The sequence below is a fragment of the Chiloscyllium punctatum genome, chromosome 2 (genome assembly GCF_047496795.1).
Source record: "Chiloscyllium punctatum isolate Juve2018m chromosome 2, sChiPun1.3, whole genome shotgun sequence".
NCBI classification, from domain to species: domain Eukaryota; kingdom Metazoa; phylum Chordata; class Chondrichthyes; order Orectolobiformes; family Hemiscylliidae; genus Chiloscyllium; species Chiloscyllium punctatum.
Window position 1 is genome coordinate 93,939,221 of NC_092740.1, and position 24,235 is coordinate 93,963,455.

The window sequence follows — 24,235 nt, forward strand, 5'->3', positions numbered from 1 at the left end:
TTTGGAGGGAGTAACAGGAATACACAGTACTGGGCCAATGGTAAGATCATTGGTAATGTGGATGAGCAGAGAGATCCTAAAATGATGCCACTCAGGTTGACTGGAGAAAGTGAGGACAGCAGATGCTGGAGATCAGAGTTGAAGAGTGTGGTGCTGGAAAAACGCAGCCAGTCAGGCAGTATCCAAGGAGCAGAAGCATCCTAATGAAGGGCTAATGCTCAAAAGTCAATTCGCCTGCTCCTCAGATGCTGCCTAACCAACTGTACTGTTCCAGCACCACATTCTTCAACCAAGGTTGATAGGGTTGTTAAGAAGGCAGAAGGTGTGTTAGCTTTTATCGGTAGATGTGGTCATATTGCGGCCGTACAAAACTCTGGTGTGTACATTATATGAAGTACTGGAAAGGGTGCAGAAGAGATTTACCAGGATACGGCCTGGTACGGAGGAAGGTCTTATGAGGAAAGACTGGAACCTGTTTTTGTTAGGGAGAAGCTCAAGAGTTGACTGAATAGAGACATACAAGATGATCAGAGGATTGCATAGGGTGGTCAGAGAGATCCTTTTTCCTCAGATGGTGATGGCTAGCACGAGGAGACAGCTTTAAATTGAGGGGTGATAGATATAGGACAGATGTCAGACGTAGGTTCTTTGCTCAGTTGCAAGGGAATGGAACGCCCTGCTTACAACAGTATTAGACTCGCCAAAATTAAAGCCATTTAAATGGTCATTGGATAAACTTATTGATGATAATGCAAAAAGTGTAGCCTGGTTTCACAGGTTGGTGCAACATCGAGGGCCGAATGGCCTGTACTGTGTTGTAATGTTCTGTGTTCTATATTCTATCATTAAATTTAGAGATTCCACTCCTTATTCTTGTCAAAAACAGAATGGTTCACACTTGCTGCTACAATAATATCAAAAAGCCAAAGCATAAATAAATGGCGTAAGAGTTGTATCTGCTAGCACAAATGCATTTTTAAAACTGTCATTATTATATTCAAAACAATACAGAATATTTCAGCCACAAGGGAAAAACAAAACAGCAAAACAGAATGCATTGAATCCACTGTTCTGTCTTAAAAAAATGAAAAACTTTGAGCTGGATTTTTAAAACATTTTAAAGCCAAATAAACGTCAATAGAAAAACTACACTTCCAGATGTTCATAATTAAATGAACGAAAGGTACATTCAATGTGTGCATTTTAGAATTCATACCTGTATCTAGTAACTTATTTGCAATTTCTTGAGCAAACTTTCTCGACATTGCATCATGTTCAAATTCACTTATCGTTTCTTGATGTTCAACTTTATTTATTTTCTCAACTTCGATCAGATCTGTGGGGTCATTGCTTTGTCTTGAAAACAGTTGTGCTTTATCTGATGGTTCAATGGTAGCTTGTCTTCCTGTATGTTTGTATTCAGTCTGCTGGACAGGGATTTGAAAATTTGTAATTCATTTAGATGTTTAGAAATGAATTACCAACTTTAAAAACTGCCATATTCTATTTAGTTTAAAATATTTTTGCGTTGTTAGGGAGAGGCCAGAGGAAAAAGGAGGAAGAAAAAAATTTGGGTTTGTGATGCTTGCGTTATTAGATTTATAAAACTGACCCTACTGTTCCTATAAACCAAATGAATTATTTCAACCATGTGCTCTAAACTGTCAATCCTCTTCCAAACACGAGTATCACCATTGTGTATTTCTGGTTAAAGGAAGCTATGCAACAATGACATGCACTCCAAAAATTGCACACTGATGATAGAACTGAAATAATCTGAAATGCAGGGATATTTGTTCTAGAAATAACATGGTGGTATGAATAACAGGCAATATAAATGGAACTGTCAGAAAGACACATTGAGGTTTAGACAGTTCAGAATTTGAGTATTTTTGAAAAAATCATTTTGTACAAACTTTTCATTATGCACTCACGTAGACATTTCACAAGAATACAAATTCAAGGTGAATATCAACAGTTATACTGCATGAGAGAAAAAAGTGCAGACTGGTTGACAAACTGATAAGTACAGGTGTTGCCATGGAGAATGCATCTGTCAATGCTGATTGACAATTAACAGCCAGGTTTTGTTAACTTTTCAACCAACCAGGCTAACTCAGATTAGGCAATGTATTGCCATAAGAAATAATACAACAGTTACCAGTCGGTCGATTGTTCGAGTTGAAACAACTGCATTGTGTCAACCTGCCTGGTTTAAAATTTTGTTCAGCGCATTGGTCTGAGAAATGAACCAGTGAATGACTACCATCTACTTTGCTGAGTAGAAACAAATGACTGTTCCGTCTGCAAAGAACAGACCCTGTGTATTAATATATATAGTTCTCAGTACACGGGGGGGCACCACATTAAACCCTACCAACAATTTGTGCACATGCACTATAGTTGTTTCAATTAAACAAAATACTTAACATTCATTTACTGATTTATTTCTTACAGCATTCCTTGCTTAATCGGAGTCAACCTGGCTGGTTTAAAAGTTAAAAAGTCTAGCTTTTAACTGTAAAGTATTATTACTAGGTACATTTACCATGGGAAAACCTCTACCAGAGTCCACTGTCAACCAATTAACACTCCTATCATGCAGTGTAAATGTTGGTTTGCCCCTTAAATATGTATTCTTATGAAGTGCCTGCTTGAGTGCAAGATGAAAACATCTTGATAAAAGATGACATTTTTTCAAGCAATACAAACATAACCCTATCTTCAGTGTCTATAAATTTGGGCAAAAGCAAGTACAAACGTTAGTTAAGCTAGGGCACTGCAAATGCTGTTTGGACCTCAGCTGGAGTGACAAGTATGTACTGAATTTTTGGGACCCCACTTTGGAAAGGTCTTGGACCAGGAAGAAAGATTTACTAGAATAATCATAGAATTGAAGAAACAAGAGGAGCTGGGATTGCTTTCTTTAGAATACAAAATAGGATAGGTTGTGAACTGATGGGAAGAAATTATTCTCCAGTTAGCCAATGGAAATATAGATTTAAGATAATTTCCTCAAGATTAGGAATGTATTGCCTGGAAGGTGACAGAAGTACATTCAATAATTACTTTTAAAGGGGAAAGAGAAAAAGGACTTGCAAAGGGAACAGCTGCAGGCCAATGGAAAAAAAGACAGGGATGTAGAATTGAGGTAAAAACAATGACTGCAGATGCTGGAAACCAGATTCTGGATTAGTGGTGCTGGAAGAGCACAGCAGTTCAGGCAGCATCGGCAGGTTTATCATGGCTAATCCAACCTAATGTGAACATCTTTGGACTGTGGGAGGACCTGGCAGAAACCCATAGAGAGAACATATAAACTCCACACAGTCACCCAAAGCTGGGTAGCATTGGATAGCTCTTCCAAAAAAACAGGACTGTACAAGCTAGAGGGCTTCAATAAAATGGAAGTTTCACATGCCTTCAATATCTACTACCTCTATCAGCAGGAGTTGTTTCTTCTATTGCTACCATGGCTATGCACCGGTCAGTTGGTGGCGGTACTGGTTTACATTTAATCATTGTTTATGCCATTGACCAAGCACTAACCTCCTCACTTGCTGCCTCCTCTTTGCCAGACACTCCTGAGCTCTAGCAATTTTCTATCCTTTAAAATACATCTGTCTTCCTAAAATAAAATTGTTTTAATCAAATTGAGCATCTAATTATTATTACATGTGTTGTGATCTTCCCTAAAGATTACTTCAAAGAACAAAATTTGTGCTTCCAGTTAGCAGCTGAAAGAGTGACTTGTCAAGACTTTTTTTAGTGTAAGAAAAGCCCACTTCTTTTAGTAGGCAACTTTATAAACTATAAAGAGTAACATTCTCCTTGTTTGTTAGTACAGATCGCAGTTCTCATGGAATTATATAGATTATAGTAGCAATGCATATTAGCTTCTGGCTCATATGTACTTACAGCACAATTGAAACAAAGAAAACTGCCTTGCATAGTGTACTATCAGACATTCCCAAGAAAGGTCAGCGAATTAGCATTTCTACACAGATGAAACAGAGTTGCAGAAGAAGCCACTTTTGAACTCAGTTTACCTGCTTTCTTGCAAATCAATGAATACCTCAGACAGGCAGACAAAGGAGTGATGTGAATTTGCTAGCTACCTTTGCCAGATCATAGAATCAAGGTGTGTCTCTACTCAAAGAGGGTCAAATGCAACCTTCCATAGACATTAGATTTGTTCCAGCATGGCCAGGGTCAAGAAGAATCATCAAAAACAGGTTTTGCTGCTGGTAGATGATTTAATGTAGTCTGCAAAATCTGAGGAAACGGTCTGGGGATAGTCATTTAAAGTTACCACTAAGCAGAATGGTGATACAGAAGGGCATTGTAAGCCAAGAGCTAATATGCATTGTTACTACAACCTATGCAATTCCATGAGAACTGCGATCTGTACTAACAAGGAGAATGTTACTCTCGATTGTTAACAAAGTTGCCTACTAAAAGAAGTGGGCTTTTCTTACACTAAAAAAGTCTTGACAAGTCACTCTTTCAGCTGCTAACTGGAAGCACAAATTTTGTTCTTTAAAGTAATCTTTAGGGAAGATCACAACACATGTAATAATAATTAGATGCTCAATTTGATTAAAACAATTTTATTTTAGGAAGGCAGGTGTATTTAAAAGGATATAAAATTGCTTAGCTTTCTGTGTTAAACTGTTAACTTTTGTAACTGAGTCTTGTGCAGACAGCTCTGAACAAACATGCTCTCTGTTTCAAATGTGCTACCCTAGATTGTCAAATCTGTTAATACAGGAAGACATAGGGTCAACAATTTCTATCAATATGAAAACTTCAACGTTCGCTAACTATATTGCAATAGGTCATCAATTGCAGTCCTGTGACTACAAATAGGAATAGTAACAAACCCTAGACAGGCAATATTTTGCAGCCACAGGACACAAAATATAGCAGGAACAGGTTTGCTAAAGGCTAAAATTAAAGGTAAGTGGGTCACAAATGCATGTCACTCATGCATACCTTTGCACCCACCTTTTCTAAATGCCACAATCTCTGAGCAATTATTTCAAAAGGTAGTTCATTGCTCTGTGTGAACACTTTTGCTACTTTTTAAATTCATTGTAAGTTTCTTAGAATTCTCTTTTTGACACATCTGTTTTGCACATGACTTGTCACTTTCTGGGTTCTGCACTATTTCTAGTATCAGCTATATTAAGCCACTGCAAAGTTCTATCACCAAGCAGTTGATCTGAAAGTTCCAATTCCAACAAATATATTTGAGACTAAAGAATAGAGTGCACTACATAAAGAAAAGAGACCACATCCAAAGCTTTGGTTTGAAAACAGACTATAAATAGATTGTGTTTTTACCAATAACTTGCTTTGATTGGTTGATTCAGCATTTCTGTTTTCAGGTTGAAACTTTGTAGTCTCCGCAAGCCTCTTGTTTAATTCCTTAATTTGTTCTTCATACAGCTCTTTCTGATCATTTATTTGGTTACTGCACTGAGTACTGAATAGTCAAATAAAAATAAATCAACAATTCATTTATTTTGCTTAAAATGGTCACTTAATTTGCTCACCGACTTATGTCACAACACTGAGTAATTAAAATCCAAAGTTCCAAATCTGTGCAAAAATACTACATAGATTCAGTACACCAAAAATATTCACCACAGCTATCATCAATACAGAAGAAGTTAAAATTTCAAGTTGGTGTAAGTTTCTCAAAACTGGGGCAAGTTGGGAATGTAGAAGGTTTTTAAATAATTCACATGGAGTACGCGAGAGAAAAAAAAGACCAGTTGCAATATAATAGAAGATAAGATGCATCACATGCCAAAAATGTGGGGGTGGGGGGTGAGATTAGGGCAAAATAAGGAAAGAATTAACCAGCTGGCACTCCTCTTGACTTAAAAGAAATGGTTGAGGATTGATCAAATACAGATATTTAAAATTATGATGGATTTTGATAAAAAATACTTCCTCTTATGAGGAACAGCATAACTAAAGACACTTATACATGATAATCATCTATAAATCCAATAAGGAATTTTAAAGAACAGTAAGAAATCAGAACTTACTACAACAGAATGGTTGGAATAAATAGTATAGGCATGCTTAAAAGAAACTGTGCAAGTGTAAGAGGGAGAAGGAAATATATACAGTGGCAGATTTAGATTAAAAAAGATGGGAGGAAAGGCTCAAATGGACATCAACATCAGCACTGACTAGCTGGGCTGTGTCACCCATCTGAGCTTTATATCCTACATAATCCCAAACATGTAACTAGGATTAATCCCATAATTCAATGAAAGTAAATTGGGAGATAATTTTCATAATTTCCATTTATTATAGATTTATTAGCTTAATAGGCACAACAAATGACAAGCAGTAAGCTAATGAAATCTGCCAATGGCAAAGCTAATCAATTTTCCAGCTACTTTTTATGAAGCATATTTGCATGGTTAATCAAATTAAAAAAGACAAGTTATTTCTGCCCCTACATCACAAGAGTACAAAATTAACTGTATTAATGAATTTCTGTACAAGTACTGAAGAGTTCACATACTTACACATCATACGTTAATTTTTTTTGCAGTTCCTGCAACTTTTGACTTAAATGGCTATATCCTTTTTGCAGCTCCTGAAATTGTTCTGAAGTAAAAAGGAAGCATCTATCAAAATACAGTCAGCGAATCAAAGTATCATTAGACTCCAAACAGATTTCTACTTAAATTCCTCAATGGAATCAGAAACATAATATGAACAATTGTCTTTTTTTAAAAACATCTAAACATGGCTTGGCTAGAAACATCTTGTGTTCTGACTTTGTGAAGCTCAAGCTGTTTTAATTCCATTTCACTTTGTTTTCCTTTATTCTCTTTCCAATAAAAGCCTATTTCTCTCTTTATTTCAATTTGTTCAATCTCTTAGCTTTTCCACTTGTTTTTCCCCCTTTATATTTTTCTCCTCTTTCTTCCAATTAGCACTTCATTTCTAACTGAACTTCACAGCAATCTCCTCTTTCTATCCTCAGTGCCTCCACGCATTCATTTCTAACAAATCACACATTTCTTTTAAATTCAAGTACATTTTATATGATCGCAGCTAATGATAATACTAGACAAGTCAAATTCCAGAGTGAAATCTGGTTTGATACATTATTTTCTTTACAATGGAGGTCACTGAATATATTCACAAGATGCTACCAATGTACTTTTCAGAAATGAACATAAAAGGTATATTGTACAAAACGAAAGGACTCTTACGTTATACAAAAACTATTAGAAAAATCTCATTGCAAATATCAGAAAGATTCATCTCTTTTACCTCAACATTACCGTTGCATATACTCAAATCTTAGTAAAAAGCTATCCCATTGGCATGCCAAAACTTCTTGTTCAGTTGCATGGCTGCTGTTGGTTTGCATTCAAAAAATCTGAGCTTTCACTTAATGCTATTTTCTTCAGTTAATGTCTGTCCCTAAGATCCTTTAAACAAACTGCTAAATTGGCTCACTAACTACTTAGCATGTGTTCCTTAAACAAGTATTCAACAGCCATTTAGGTGGCCATCCTTTTCAACACCGCCAAAGCCTTCTGCTTCTGGAGACTTCTTCCCAGTCTTCTCAGCAACTCAGGACATCTCCTCAGTTTTGGCAATTGCCAATAACAACACCTCTATTACACTGGACCTCTTTCCTCTGAATGAATCTGCTTTTGGAGCCATCTCTCTCCAAAACTGTAAACTCTAAAATTTAAGTCAGTAAAAACCTTCACAATTATCTCCCTGGGTAGCAAGCTGCTGGCCATTTAACTAAAAATCACAAGACTTGTAAATTTTTAACTCAAATGTACTCAATGCTCAAAATGACCTGGTCACCCATTTTAAAAAAAGTCAGGTTCAAACAGAATTGGAACACAAAATCCATTTTTTCTCTACTATAGAATCTAAGTTCTCAAATAATAATACTTTAATAATTATTATGCAAGTTCATAAAACTGAACTAACAGAGTGGGTGTGGACTCTCATCATTTTGCAACATCAGCATCTGATTGAAGGAGTGAGCATACAACTTAAACAGCCCATATATTCCTGCTTCATTCCTTGCCCCACATTTTTTTTTATTCATTTGTTGGACGAGTCAATTGCTGGATAACCAGCGTTTATTGCCTGTCCCTAGTTGCCCTTGAGAAGGTGGTTGTGAACCTAGTGTCATAGAGGTCTACAGCATGGAAACAGACCCTTCAGCTCAACTTGCCCATGCTGTCAGATTTCACAATTAAAACTAGTCCCATTTGTCGATGTTTGGTCAATATCCCACCATACCTATCCCTTCTACTTGCCTGTCTAAGTGTTGCTTAAATGACAAAATTGCTTCTACCACAACCTCTGGTAGCCTGTTCCAACACACAAACAAATTGTACCCCATACCCTTTTGTGCATCTGCCCTCTCACATTAAACCTTGTCCAACTTCCCTACCATGTGAAAAGGTTGTTGGCTATCTACTTTATCTATGCCAGTGATCATTTTATAGACCTCTATAAAAGGTCAATTTTCTGTCTCCTACACTCCAGAAAAAATTGCCCCAAACTATCCAAACCTCTCCTTATAAACCAAACCTTCCAGTCCAAATAGCATTCTTTTAAATCTTTTACACACTTAGTTTAATTATATCCTTTTGATAGCAGGGCAACCAGAAATGCAGGGTGTACTCCAAATGTGGCTTCACTAAAGTCTTGTAAGCTGCAACAAGACATCCCAACTCCTATACTCGCTGACCAATGAAAGAAAGCAAGCAGGAAGCCTTCTTCACCATCCTGTCTACCTGTGACTCCACTTTCAAGGTGCAATGAGCCTGTACCCCTTGATCTCTTCATTCCTTAACACTCCCCAGAGCCCCAGCATTGACTATGGAAGTGCTGCCCTGGTTTGACCCACTTACATGCAACACTTTGATTTTATTTAAATTAAACACTATCTGCCATTCTTCACCCCATTGATCAACTTCATCTTGATCTCACTGCATTCCCAGTTAACCTTTACTGTCCAGTGTACTATCAATCTTGGTGTCATCCACAAACTTACTAACCATACCTCCTAAATTCTCATTTAAATTGTTTAAAAGAAAATTACAAATAACAGTGGACCCAGCACCAATCCCTGGGGCACACTGCTGGTCACAGGCCTCTGGTCTGAAAACCAATCCTGTACCACTACAGTCTTCTACCGTCAAGCCAATTTTGTAACCGTCCTTGGATCCGGAGAGATTTAATCTCACTCAACAACCCACCATGCAATATCTTGTTAAAGACATTGCTAAAGTTCATGTAGACAATATCACACTGCCTTCATCTACTTCTTGATCATCCCTTTTGAACCTCTGCTGGCCATTTGCGATGATGATGTCAGTGAATGCCATGGGGTGAGAGAGTTAGATTGTCTCTTGCTGGAGATGGTCGTTACCTGAAATGTGAGTGGCACAATTGTTACTTGCCTCTTGCGTGCCCTAACTTCAATATGTCTTAATGCAGCAACACCTGAACAATATATTGTTTCAGTATATCAGGAGTTGTGTACAATGTTCGGCACCAGTGACCATCCCTATTTTCAACCTTATCACAGTTGGAAGCAGCTGAAGATGATTAAGCAAAAGGACACTACCTTGCTAACTCCATCAGAGATATCCTGGCACTTATATAACAAACCTCCAGCAATCATAACCATCTTTTGTGCCAGATATGAGTCCAACCAGCAAACAGATTTTCTACAATTCTCAATGCCTCCAGTTTTGTTAAACTCCTTGATGCCACATTCAGTCAAATGTGGTTCTGATATCAACAGCAGTCACTCTGATCTCTTGGCCATGTTTCAACTAAAGCTTTAATTAGATCAGGAGCTGAGACACCCTGGCAGAACGCAAACTGAGTGTCAATGAGCAAATAATTGCTAAGCCAGGGCTGCTTGATAGCACTGTTGGTGACACTGTCCATCAAAGCTGCTCATCTAAAACAAATACTGAAATGCCACCGCCTGCAGAATGTTCTGCTTACATATGTCAACAGCTGATACTGCTACTTAAAGGAAAAATGCAATCCTGAATACTATAATGAATGAAAAACATCTTTACCTTGCAGTGTTTGTATAATTCTTGTGCTACTTGTAATGTTTCTATTCAGAGCTTCCTTTAAATGCAAAACAAACATCGATATAAAAACAGTTAGGAATCTGAACATTGTATTTGCATTGACAAATCTATTCATTTTGGTTTTTTTTCCATTTGTAATCTATAAACATTCAAACAAATTACAAAACTATTATTGTAGTATTTAAAACAAAGTCTAATTATTTGGTCTTCCTGTGTACCACCAAATAGAGCTCTGCGCTGGAAATTCTAACATTGATGATAGCAAAATTAATATTTGCTTCCTTCATTTCCTCAAAGCTACCTCAATTTCAGTTCCAGGTGTAGGCCTCCAATCAATCAATAACATTCACTTTGCTACATTTACTCAAGGGAAGGTAACCTCCCATGTAATGCAAAACTAAATTCTACAGCTCTGTAGCTATCCAGTTACTGAGCTTCTGAATGTAGTATATCTACAGTTAAGTAGGATCATCTGCAAGTATGAAACTGTACTAATTTCATATGTGAGCACATAAATGTTAGATTACAAGAAAACGGAGCAGACTCAGTATGTTGACAAAATTTGCCTACGTACAAGAGTAGCAAGTTAGGAGTGTTTGCCATGGATGAATACTGATTGAGCTTTCAGTAGTGGCATAATGAAACCACTAATACTAACATTCCTAGGAGCACTAGGAAATTGCAACTCATGATATTAAACCAGTGTGCATCAAATCTATACATTAATATAGTTATAGCTTTAATAATTGAATTCTTTTTCCACTTCCATCTCAGAAATTTGGTTTTGCATTTCTAACAAGCTGGTTGTGAGAACAGTTCCTGCCTTTTTAACTGTACATGCAAGCCGTTCATCTTGCTTTATACTGTATTAATACCACTAGTATAAGGGCAAAGTCAGAAGCAAATGTTACACAGCGAATTCTCACTTAGTGTAGTTGCAGTAACGAAAACCCCAACTTTAGATTAAACAACTTTAAGTGAATCATCAGTTCCTATAAGAATCAATAGAATTAGATTTTTTCAAATACTTCTTGCCTTGAAAAGCCAATATACAAGCTGAAATGCTGTACAATACTTGCATAGCAGTGCGCATTCAATGCTGAAATAGCAAGCAAAATAAAGTTACTAAATATAAAAGAAATACCTTACAAATTCAAAAGAAACTATGACAGGGCTATGGAACTAGTTGGATAGCTATTTTAAAAGAATCGAACTAGATGTGATTATCAAATGACTTCCTTCTGTGCTGCATATTCTATGATCATAGGCTGTGATGAAGCTCCTGAAACTGATCTTCCTGACAATCTCTCTGCACTCCACAGTAAGTCTTTGCCACATTTCCTATCTCAGGTTCAGAAACATTATCCAAGTTCTTTCATCTGCAGATGTAGAAATAAATGCATGAGTTTTAAAAAAATATTTTTGTAACCTATCAATCACGAGATGCTGAAATATATCTTTTTTAGATTACTTACGGTGTGGAAACAGGCCCTTTGGCCCAACAAGTCCACACTGACCCTCCAAAGGGCAACCCACCCAGACCCATTCCCATACATTTATCCCTTTACCTAACACTACAGGCAATTTAGCACAGCCAATTCACCTAACCTGCACAATTTTGGACCATGGGAGGAAAGCGGAGCACACCCACGCAGACACGGGGAGAATGTGCAAACTCCACACAGACAGCTGCCCGAGACGGGAATTGAACCCGGGTCTCTGGCACTGTGAGGCAGCAGTGCTAACCACTGTGCCACCATGCCGCCCACATCTTCACATCTGACCAGAAATCTCCTCAAAAGGTAAAGGTACTTCATCTTTCTTTAGCATTAACCACACTAACTGCTTTATTCTGGTGATCTGGCTGCCATCTTTGTTGCAAATGCACAACCAGAGACACCAATCTTATGTATTGTCTCACTGCAACAAGTCAAATATACATAAGATCACTAAGAGACACATTACCATCTTTGGTTCTATTTTCATGAGCCAAATTCAAATTTCTACCCACAGCAAGAGCTATAGAAACTAAGCAATTTTCAAAAAAATCTAAAGTATTAATCCATTTGTAATGCACAAATATTGATTTTGCTACTGAACTGCAAACTCAAGTCATTTCCAAATATTTTTTGTAACTCCATACCAGTTAGCAACCACACTACGAATGCCTCCCTTAACAATCCCCTAAAAATACTTAACTATATTTTTTATAAAGTGCTTTTCACTATGTCAGGATGTGCTAAAATTAAGTATTCTGAAGTATAATCACTGCTGCAACATAGGAAACAGTGCAACAAATTGGTGAAAAGAACAAGTAGAAGCAAGATAAAATGATAGATATAATACTGAAGCAAAGGGACCAGACAGCATATGTGGCAAATTGTTGATAATAACAGAACAGACTGTATAAAAGAGGTCACAAAAACATTCTGGGCCCCTGGTACTCACCTTCACCTGACGAAGGAGCAGCACTCCAAAAACTTGTGATGTCAAATAAACCTGTTGAACTTTAACCTGGTGTCGCATGACTTCTAACCTTATAAAGAGAGGCACAGTGCTTCTTTCCAAAAGCAAAGATATGATGAACCTTTAAAAAAATGTTTCAACTCAACTAGAGTATTATGTCAGATTCTAAGGACTACATTTGTAAAGAACGTAAAGACTCTATAGAGGCTGCAGACTGCAAGAATGGTTCCTTGGACGAGGATCTTGAATTACAAGATAGACTGGAGAAGTTTACGCTGGTCTGCTCAGAGAACAGACATTTGACAGAGGTGCTCAAAATCACAACGGTCTGAAGAGAGAAAACTACCACTGGCAGAACAGTTGAGAACCAGATGACATTAAGTTAGAGTGAATGCTAAATAACCAGTTAGTGGCTATGAGGATAGACAGTGAGTGGTTAGGATCCGGAATACACTGCTTGAGCATGCTGCGCCAGCGAATACAAAAATAAACTGGATTAACAAAACTGGGCACTGGCCCTAGTAGAGAACCATCATGGACAAGGCTAGCAAAGCGATTGTTATGCTGTCACCATTCAATAATCTTCTATTTGTGTATAAAAAGCTTCCACAAATGTATCATTAGAACACTCAGATAATTGGTTTATTGCTGAAGGACAAATATTAACTCGAAGCTATTGGAGCTTCTTTGTTTATCTTCAAAATAGTACTGTGGAATCTTATAATGCCACCTCAAGTAGCAGTTGCAGCCTCGATCCCATCCAAAAGGGAGTACCACCAATACTCCATCAGTATTACAAAGGAGCACAATGATATTCAAGTCTCTAGATGTAGAATTCAATCCACAATGCTTTCTGACTTAGACGCAACAGTACATCAACTGAGACATGGCTGCTGACAGAGTGCAATTCCAACAGACACTAATGCACAAGCAAAATACTTTGGATGAAGACTTAAATAACAACAAAAGCTGGAACATTCAGTAGAGGTCAGATAGCAAGTCTGGAGGGAAACAGAGTTAAAGTTCCAGGCCAAAGAGTGAGCCACTAAAAATACCATGGCGAGGTGATGATCTAGTGGTATTAATCCAGAGATCCAGATAATGTTCTGGGTACCCAGGTACAAATACCACCAGATGGTAGACGGTAGAATTTGAATTTAAGAAAAAAAAGAAATCTGGAATTAAGAGTTTAATGATGACCACAAAACCATTGTCAATTGGTGGAAAAATATGTCCTTTAGGAAAGGAAACTGTTATCTTTACCTGATCTGGCCTACATGTGACTCCAAACCTACAACAATGTGGCTGACTCTCAATTGTCCTTTGACCAAATAGGGCTGGGCAATGAAAGCTGCCGAGCCAGTGACTCCCTCATCCCATGAATGAAAAAAAATTATATATAGTCATTATTGCATTATTGTTCATTAAAGTTTGCTATGTGAAAATTGGATGCCACGTTCCTAAACTACAACAGTTACTACATTTTGAAATTACCTCATTAGCAACGTTGTGTTTTTTGGAAAGTCCTGCAGTTCTTAAAAAAGGTGTTATATAATTTTTTCTAACCTGATTAAGTATTAAGACAGTATATAATAGACCTTGAGAACAAACAACAAAAAAAGAAAACAAATTATAGAGAACGTGCTAGAGAAACAACCAGTTTAGTAGCATCTATAGAGAGAAGCTTGAGTCTGGTATCATGAGTCATTCCCGACTTGAAATGTTAACTGTATTTCTCTCCACTGTTGTTGCCAGTTTCTCCACTATTGCTTGATTCAGAATTCTAACATCAAAATATTTTGTTTTTATACAGTCAAAGCATCATACAGCATGGAAACAGACTTTTCAGTCCAACCAGTCCATGTTGAACATAATGGCAAATTAAACTAGTTCCACCTACCTGCTCCATATCCCTCCAAACCTTTCCTATTCATGTAATTATCCAAATTTCTTCTATATTGTAATTATGCTCATATTCACCACTTACTCAGGAGGTTCATTCCACACGTGAACCACCCGGTGTAAAAAAATCTGCTCATGTCTTTTTTTTAAAACTAATCTCTCTCCTCTCACCTTAATGTGCCATGTGGTCTTGAAAACCCCAACCTTAGAGAAATGACACCTACCACTAACCCTATCTGTATCCCTCATGATTTTATAAACTTCGATAAAGATCACCTCTCAACTTCCTACATTCCAGTGAAAACACACTCCCGGCCTACCCATCCTTTCTTTATAACTCAAACCTTCCATACCCAGCAACATCCTATAAAATCTCCTCTGAAGTCTCCTCTCCAGCTCAATAACATCCTTCCTATAACTGGGCAACCAGAACTGAACACAGTACTCCAGCAAAGGAAAGTTTTAAAATAAAAGTGCCCTCAAGAGTTCAAGACATTTATAACCATATTACCAGTGACCTGGACAAGCTAATCTGACAGTCAGTGAAAGGCAATTCACTCAGTACTTTCAGGCTGTATTGGTTCAGCTGCTTCCTTGGTAACACCACAGGTGGATTCATGGGGGAGGGGAGTGGTCATTATGAGCTCAGGAGACGTCCAAGCAGCAGTCAATGATTCTCAAAACTGAGTAAATGTTTTTTTTAATTTATAGAGAAGAACCATGATTAAATCCCACATAAACGAGGCCATTTTGAGGCCGTATGCCATAGAAGAGGTCAAATGTCAAGAAAGGTCACACACAGATGCACATTAGGCACCTTTTTCAGATTTGAAAAGAGACTTTGTCAGTTTCAGGTGCAGGCTAGACAGGAGCCTTTCATTATGTGATGAACTACATTCTTTAGATGCAAAATGAGCACATGCTTAGCATAGCAAACACTTGAACCCAACTTTAAAGGGGATGGCATCAATTAATTTCTAGGTCAATGAGTGACGAATACATTTTAATTAGTATACAGCAATAAAAATAATGCTCTCTTTTGGAAGGGTTGCCACTACCCTTTAGAAATTCTGTGCAAAGAGAGCAGCAGAGTAAGATGTTCCAGTCGGAGTTCCTCTGCTCATCAGTCCCTCTTCTTTTCTCTTTCTCCTTTTTGCTGCAGTTTTTCATCCCCACGCACTCGACCACCAACTTTTAACTTTTTAAACTACCCTCCCTAGGGGGAATGGAGATCAGAATGGAAAACAAGTCATGGCTGGAACCCAGAGCAGGAGCAGACTAAGCCCAGGCCAACCTGGGAGGAAAGTGGCGGAAGTGAGCAGTGGGCCAGAGCCCAGAGTGAGAGCAGAACAAGTTCAGCTGGAAGCCCAGAAGGGGAAGCAGAGAGCGCGTGGGCTGAGTCCCGGAAGAGAGTCGCAGCTGGAACCCGGAGCAGAACCAACCTGGGGGTGGGGGGAAACGAGTCCTGGAGGCAAAACAGAGACATAGGCTATTGCAATAACAACATTTAAAGCTTCTTGACCTACATATCCTGTATTTAAGATGGCACGGAGAGGTGACATCCCAAACCTTTCACTGGACTCATTTGAGTGCATGTGGCAAAAATGAATATCCCCAGGGAAAAGGCCTAAAACAATTTTCTCATTTACAGGCCTTAATTAAATTTTAAAAATGCCCTGTAAAAGAATGGCATTTCACAAACTAAGATTAGAAGATACCAGTGCATCGGTGACACCGAAAAAGAACAAAAACTTTGGTTAGTATAAAATGGTTCAGTTATTATCTAGCCATTTAATGGTTAGATAATATAACCTGCAGAAAAAGACAACACAAATCAAGTCATAGTGTTAGAATCACCTGTGATTGCAACAGCCAGGATCCAAATGGTTAGCTCCTGAATAAACCACACAAGGTAAAAGGATGAATGCAAGTGTACCAATACCAAAATAATAGTATGTAATATCACCAGAAGAAATAACATTAGTTTTCAAGAGGTAGAGGCACAGAATACCAGGTAATTGAAAAATTTACACCAACACTCTGCTAATCTAACTGCCATGCATCAAAAGATAAAGATCAGCACGAACGTAAATTTTCACTTCTTGGGGAAATATTTATATACCACAGAAACTGTGGACCTCAGAAGCAGTAGAAGCAAATGAATCTTGGTACTACTGCTGGAAGTATTGAATTTTTAAATTCACTTACCGTTATGTGGGCGTCACTGATGAGGCAAGCATTTATGACCCAGCTAAACTGCTCTTGAAAAGGTGTGCACAGCTGCCTGTTGAACAATTGTAATCTAATATCCAGGGAGGTGCAAGATTTTGACTAAGCAATATTGAAGTAACAATACAGCTCAGCGTGGGGCTTTTTACTTACTTTAAATTACTTACTTACTTAGTGTGGAAACAGGCCCTTTGGCCCAACAAGTCCACACCGACCCTCTGAAAAGCAACCCACCCAGACCCATTCCCAGACATTTACCCCTTCACCTAACACTACAGGCAATTTAACATGGCCATCTTAAATTCACCTAACCTGCACATTTTTATATTGTGGGAGGAAACTGGAGCACCCGGAGGAAACCCATGCAGACACAGGGAGGATGTGCAAACTCCACACTGACAGTTGCCTGAGGCGGTAATTGAACCCGGGTCTCTGGCGCTGTGAGGCAGCAGTGCTAACCACTGTGCCACCGTGCCACCCGGGGCTGAGAAGGAACTTGTAGGTATTGCGACCCCCATGTAGCTGCTGGTTAGTAGAATACACAAATCAGGAATAAGGCACTCAGCACCAAGAGCTTATTCTGCTATTTAATAAGACCATTGCTGATCTGTTTGGAACCTCAAATCCATGCCCTCATTTACCCTGATAACTTCAGCCCATTGCTGAACAAAAAAAAATCTGTGCCTTAAAAACATGCAAAAAACTCTGCTTCCACCACCTTCTCAAGAAGAGTTCCAAAGACTCAACCCTGGCAGACAAAAAAGTATTAACCCAAAATGAAAGGTGCACCAGTTAGTTAATGACTGACAGTTAACTGCTGTTCCAGACATTGGTATGGTATGACATTTGGAATACTATGTACAATTCTGGTCGCCTTGCTAAAGGAAGACCATTATTACACTTGAAAGGGTGCAAGAAAGATTTACAAGGATGTAACCAAGATTGGAGGGCTTGAATTATCAAGAGAGGCTGGAACTTTTTTTTTCCCCCTGGAGTGCAGGAGGCTGAGAGATAATTTTATAAACCACTATAAGGTTATGAGAGGCGAATAGCAAAGATCTTTTCCCCAGGAGAGGGGAGTCCAAAACCAGAAGGCATAGGTTTTAGGAGAGGGAGGAAAGATTTAAAAGGGACCTGAAGGCAATGTTTTCACACAGAGGATAGTGCATATATGAACTGAACTGCCATGGGAAGTGGTAGAGGCAAATACGATTATGACACTTGGATAGGATAGATTTAGAGGGATATAGGCCAAACGCAGAGAAATGGGACTAGTTAGGAAACCTGGTCAGCATGGATGAGTTGGGTTGAAGGGTCTGTCTCTGTGCTGTATGATTCTATGACTATACATTTTAATGCAGGCAGCTAGAATCTGATTAAGGCATTGCCCTAAGAAAAGAACATCACTTTTGTTGAACTGAAACCGGTATTGTGTACATGCTCATTACGTCTGTAACAAAGAAGGCCCTGTGCATTCATAAGTAGTTTCCTGTGCTATGTAAGTGCACCACACTGCGAACTTGATTGACAATCCTAAGTTACTTCACCCTGAGTGTATCTCAAATGATTGAGCAACAGGTGAAGCTAGCTGTTATTATGCAGTAGCAACTCAAGTTGTTTTCATCACTAACAGAATGTCACCATCAAGCCCAAAGGACTGTCACCCAAGTGATAATGAATACCATGAATTTCAATGCTGGTGTGAAGCTAAAAACGCAAGCAATTTGTACAGCGAAACGTACAGATTTAAGAATCGTATCAAACAGCTATTCCTTAAACAGAGAAGTCTCGAGAAACTCAGCAGGTCTGGCAGAATCTGAAGGGAGAAAGAGAGAATGACTCTTCTCCAGAATTACATAGCCCTTTGGCACCAAACAGAATGCTAACTGTGCCCACCCAGCCTTTTACTTACAAAACTGAAAACACTATAGCCAACACCAGAAGTGATTGTGACTGAACAAAATTTGGTAAGTAATCCTGGGTGCACAAAGAATTACACTGACAACCATTTTAAGATTGTTTCATAGTGCAGAACTATTATTTTAAATGATTACTTCCTCCAATCATAACATAGCATTACAAAGGGCAGTGTTCCAGATTTATAAAACATTTTCTATTTAATGCATGCCCACGTGTCCTAAAACACTTTACAGCCGATAAGTACTTTGGTTAAACATCATTGCAACGAGGTTGCAGGCTCACATGCTATTGTCAAAAGAGCCTCGGTGAGTTGTAGATGTTAAATATTTGCCAATTTGATAAACTTTCCAAATAAATTTGCCAATTTATCAATGTAGGAGGAATTGGATAGTGAAGGTATAAGATTTGCCAATCAAGCAAGCTATTTTGTTCCTGGATGGTGTTAAACTCCTTGAGTGTCATTGGAGCTCTAGTCATCCATGGAACTCAATCACACCCCTGGCTTGGGCTTTGCAGGAATGAGGAAGTGAGTTACTCACTACAGAGTTCCCAGCCTCTGACCTTCACTTTTAGCCACTGTATTTATAATCACTGGTCTAGTTCTATTCTTGGAAGATGGCAACCCAAGAATATTGATACTGGGGTATTCAACAATGGCGATGCCGTTAACTTTCAAGGACAAATGACTGAATTCACTCTTTTTTGAAAATGACCAGAGGGAAAAGGTTGAGATTCTGAAGGGAGGTTACAGACAGTTAGGCAGGAATTTAAAAAGGAGGTCTTCAAGAGTAGTAATATCTGGATTACTCCTAGTGCTACAAGCTAGCGAGGGCAGGAATAGGAGGATAGAGCAGTTAAATGCATGGCTGAGGAGCTGGTGTATGGGAAAAGGATTCACATTTTTCAACCATTGGAATCTCCTTTGGGTAGAAGTGACCTGTACAAGAAGGACAGATTGCACCTAAATTAGAAGGGGACTAATATACTGGCAGAGACATTTGCTAGAACTGCTCAGGAGGATTTAAACTAGTAAGGTCAGGTGTGGGACCCAGGGAGATAGTAAGGAAAGAGATCAATCTGAGACTGGTACAGTTGAGAACAGAAGTGAGTCAAACAGTCAGGGCAGGCAGGGGCAAGGTAGGACTAATAAATTAACCTGCATTTATTTCAATGCAAGGTGAAGGCAGATGAACTCAGGGCATGGTGAGGAACATGAGACTGGGATATCATAGCAATTACAGAAACATGGCTCAGGGACAGACAGCACTGGCAGCTTAATGTTCCAGGACACAAATGCTACAGGAAGGATAGAAAGAGGCAAGAGAGGAGGGGGAGTAGCATTTTTAATAAAGGATAGCATTATAGCTATTAGGGAAGATATTCCCAGAAATACATCCAGGGAAGTTACTTGGGTGCAATTGAGAAATAAGAAAGGGATGATCACCTTATTGGGATTGTATTATAGACCCCCTAATAGTCAGAGGGAAATTGAGAAACAAGTTTGTGAGGAGATTTTCGTTATCTATAAGAATAATAGGGTGGTTACGGTAGGGGATTTTAACTTTCCAAAAATAGACTGGGACTGCCATTGTGTTAAGGGTTTAGATGGAGAGGAATTTGTTAAGACAATTTTCTGATTCAGTACGTGGAGGTACCTACCAGAGAAGGTGCAAAACTTGACCTACTCTTGGAAAATATGGCAGGGCAGGTGACTGAGGTGTCAATGGGGGAGCACTTTGGGGGCAGCGACCATAATTCTATTAGATTTAAGATAGTGATGGAAAAGGGTAGACCAGACCTAAAAGTTGAAGTTCTAAATTGGAGAAAGGCCAATTTTGACGGCATTAGGCAAGAATTTTCGAAAGCTAATTGGGGGCAGATATTCGCAGGTAAAGGGATGACTGGAAAATGGGAAGCCTTCAGAAATGAGATAAGAATCCAGAGAAAGTATATTCCTGTTAGGGTGAAAGGAAAGGCTGGTAGGTACAGGGAATGCTGGATGAGTAAAGAAATTGAGGGCTTGGTTAAGAAAAACAAGGAAGCATATATCAGGTATAGACAGGATAGATCGAGTGAATCCTTAGAAGAGTATAAAGGCAGTAGGAGTATACTCAAGAGGGAAATCAGGAGGGCAAAATGGAGACATGAGATGGCTTTGGTAAATAGAATTAAGGAGAATCCAAAGAGTTTTTACAAATACATTAAGGACAAAAGGGTAACTCGGGACAGATAGGGCCCCTCGAAGATCAGCAAGGCGGCCTTTGTGTGGAGCCGCAGAAAGTGGGGGAGATACTAAATGAGTATCTTGCATCAGTATTTACTGTAGAAAAGGACATGGAAAATATAGAATTTAGGGAAATGGATGGTGACATCTTGAAAAGTGTCCATATTACAGAGGAAGTAGTGCTGGATATCATGAAATGCATAAAGGTGTACCTGATCAGGTGTACCCTAGAGCTCTGTGGGAAGCTATGGAAGGGATTGCTGGGTGTGGGAAAAGATTTGCTAAACCACGATATACTCACAAAAGCAATATTGGCCAAACTGTATCAGAACACCCAGAATTCCCAAGCAGCTCACAAACTGAATCAGACAGCACGCAGACAAGGGAATACACTTTAAGCTCCCAAGGACATGACAGAGTACCACAGATATCTCAAAGGCCTGAGGGTAGTTTCACAACCCAGCAATACCAAAGCCACACAAAGAGCAGGACAGACAGACAGGCACCAGCAAGGACATGCTCCAGGAACAGGACAATGGAAGCACCTCACCACTTCAGAGGAGATATTAACACCTACTTGTGAAGAGGAATGGAACCATTGTTGCTGTCAGGATGTTGCATTATGTGAAGGAACAGGACATTCATCCATTAAACTGTTTTCCAATTAGCATCCTTGCAACTAAATTACTCCATTTCCAGAAACATTGTAGTTTTCCATTTCTTAATCAGTGTCATTGTGCAGCATTCCTATAAAACTGGTCTCATCCTCAGATCTGGGAAGAGAAAGTTCTGTGTCAGCCTAGTCAATTTCTCTTCCAGCCATATGGCTTGCAATGAACTGTTTGCCAATTTCACTTCCAGCTGTGTTTTGTGATCTCTAACCTATTGGGCAAATTTCTCTGACACTGGGCTTCTTACTGAGATATTTCTATCATCCATAGTCACAGGTGAGGTGCCGGAAGACTGGAGGTTGGCTAACGTGGTGCCATTATTTAAGAAGGGCGGTAAAGACAAGCCTGGGAACTACAGACCGGTGAGCCTGACCACGATGGTGGGCAAGTTATTGGATGGAAACCGGAGGGACAGGAGGTACACGTATTTGGAAAGGCAAGGACTTATTACAGATAGTCAACATGGCTTTGTGCATGGGAAATCATGTCTCATGAACTTAATTGAGTTTTTTGAAGAAGTAACAAAGAGAATTGATGAGGGGAGAGCAGTAGATGCGATCTATACGGACTTCAGTAAGGTGTTTGACAAGGTTCCCCACGGGAGACCGGTTAGATCTCACAAAATACAGGGAGAACTAGCCAATTGGATACAGAACTGGTTCAAAAGGTAGAAGACAGAGGGTGGTGGTGGTAGAGGGTTGTTTTTCAGACTGGAGGCCTGTAACCAGTGGAGTGCCACAAGGATCGGTGCTGAGTCCACTGCTTTTCGTTATTTATATAAATGATTTGGATGTGAGCATAAGATGTATAGTTAGTAACTTTGCGAATGACACCAAAATTGGAGGTGTAGTGGACAGCGAAGGTTACCTCACATTACAACAGGATCTTCATCACATGGGCCTTTGGCTGAGAAGTGGCAAATGAGTTTAATTCAGATAAATGCGAGATGCTGCATTTTGGGAAAGCAAATCTTAGCAGGACTTATACACTTAAAGGTAAGGTCCTAGACAGTGTTGCTGAACAAAGAGACCTTGGAGTGCAGGTTCATAGCTCCTTGAAAGTGGAGTCGCAGGTAGATAGGATAGTGAAGATGGTGTTTGGTATGCTTTCCTTTATTGAGCATTGAGTACAGGAGTTGGGAGGTAATGTTGCAGCTGTACAGGACATTGGTTAGGCCACTGTTGGAATATTGCGTGCAATTCTGGTCTCCTTCCTATCAGAAAGATGTTGTGAAACTTGAAAGGGTTCAGAAAAGAATTAAAAGATGCTGCCAAGGTAGGAGGGTTTGAACTATAGGGAGAGGATGAACAGGCTGGGGCTATTTTCCCTGGAGCATCGGAGGCTGAGGGGTGACCTTAGAGGTTTACTAAATTATACAGGGCATGGATAGGATAAATAGACAAAGCCTTTTCCCTGGGGTTGGGGAGTCCAGAACTAGAGGGCTTTAGGTTTAGGGTGAGAGGGGAAAGATATAAAAGGGACCTAAGGGGCAACTTTTTCACAGAGTGGTACATGTAGGGAATGAGCTGCCAGAGGAAGTGGTGGAGGCTGGTACAATTGCAACATTTAAAAAATATCTGGATGGTTATTTGAATAGGATATGAGCCGGGTGCTGACTCTCTGGTCGGCATGGACAGTTTGGTCTGAATGGTCTGTTTCCGTGCTGTACATCTCTATGACTGCCGCATATGGCACAAATGGTCCTGATCATTTATCAGGCTAAACCCAAAGATAAATTCGGAACTCCAAAAATGTGCAGGTTAGGTGGATTGACAATACTAAATGGTCTTGTAACGTCCAAGGTTATGTTGACTCGAAGGATTAGCCTTGGCGCGGTTACAGTAAAAAGCTGGATCTAGTTGATATGATCGCCGGTGGGTCGTTGATAGCCTATATCTGCGCTTTAGGGATTCTATTCTACAAACTCGAGGTGGAGGCCTCGCCAAAATTTTGCCCAACTTAACCAGAATATTCTCACTTTGTATTCCAACGCCTTTGTTCGAAACATTTTTTTTAAAATGTCCAATAACTTTTAAAACAACTGCCCTGGGATTCCATTCTACTTGCACTCCTTTCAGGAACATGCCCCTCCACCCTCAGCGATGTTACTTTACCTTCTCCTCGTTGCAGATCCTGGATTCTGTCTGGACCTGTTGGCGGTGCAGAAGTGCGAGCTGACCCACTTCGTCCTTGTGGCCCTCCAGTTGGCTCTGCAGCTGGAGCTGGAGCTGATGCTTCTGTAGCTCCATCGTGCTGAGGTCGACGGCCGTGCGCCGGACCTTGGCTTCGAGTGCGGCCACTCGCGCCCGCAGCTCGGCGCTGCGCGAGCTCGACACCCAGTAACTGAGCGCGAGGAAAGCCAGGCACGCGCCCAGCGCCAGCAGCAGAAAGAGCAACGGCGGGGAGCGCGCGCCGCGCCGCCCGCTCCCGAGGCCCAGCATCAGTCCAACCGCCAGTGGCAGACGGCACGAGACGGGGGGGGGAAGAGGGAGACGATTCAAGTTAGATTGTCGGGATACTCAAAGCAACGAAGTATTTTGTCAAATTAAATACCCAACGTGGCGAACCGTCATCGGCCTCTATAGATCGCCAAAGCGTGTTCAGGCCGAAAAACAGAGGAGGAAACGGACACTGAGTGCGGAACCGGAGCCGAAGGCAAGCACCTGCCAGCTGATGGCTCCACCCCAACTGCCGTC

The 24,235-nt window shown here is 39.8% G+C and overlaps 1 protein-coding gene across 5 annotated transcripts in view; it reads right to left on the minus strand.

Moving 5' to 3' along the window:
* The window catches only part of golm1 (golgi membrane protein 1), a 33,929-nt gene extending 9,949 nt beyond the window's left edge, over positions 1–23,980 (minus strand). For 3 of the 5 annotated variants that reach the window (XM_072585865.1, XM_072585869.1, XM_072585867.1), the window contains exons 1-5: positions 23,654–23,980; positions 10,110–10,164; positions 6,552–6,633; positions 5,347–5,488; positions 1,217–1,427 (exon numbers count right to left, since the gene is read on the minus strand). In XM_072585865.1, the coding sequence (XP_072441966.1) occupies positions 1,217–1,427; positions 5,347–5,488; positions 6,552–6,633; positions 10,110–10,164; positions 23,654–23,980 (817 nt within the window). The remainder of the gene's footprint in view (positions 1–1,216; positions 1,428–5,346; positions 5,489–6,551; positions 6,634–10,109; positions 10,165–23,653) is intronic. The other 2 variants (XM_072585866.1, XM_072585870.1) reach the window with 1 other exon arrangement.
* Positions 23,981–24,235: the final 255 nt, after the last annotated feature.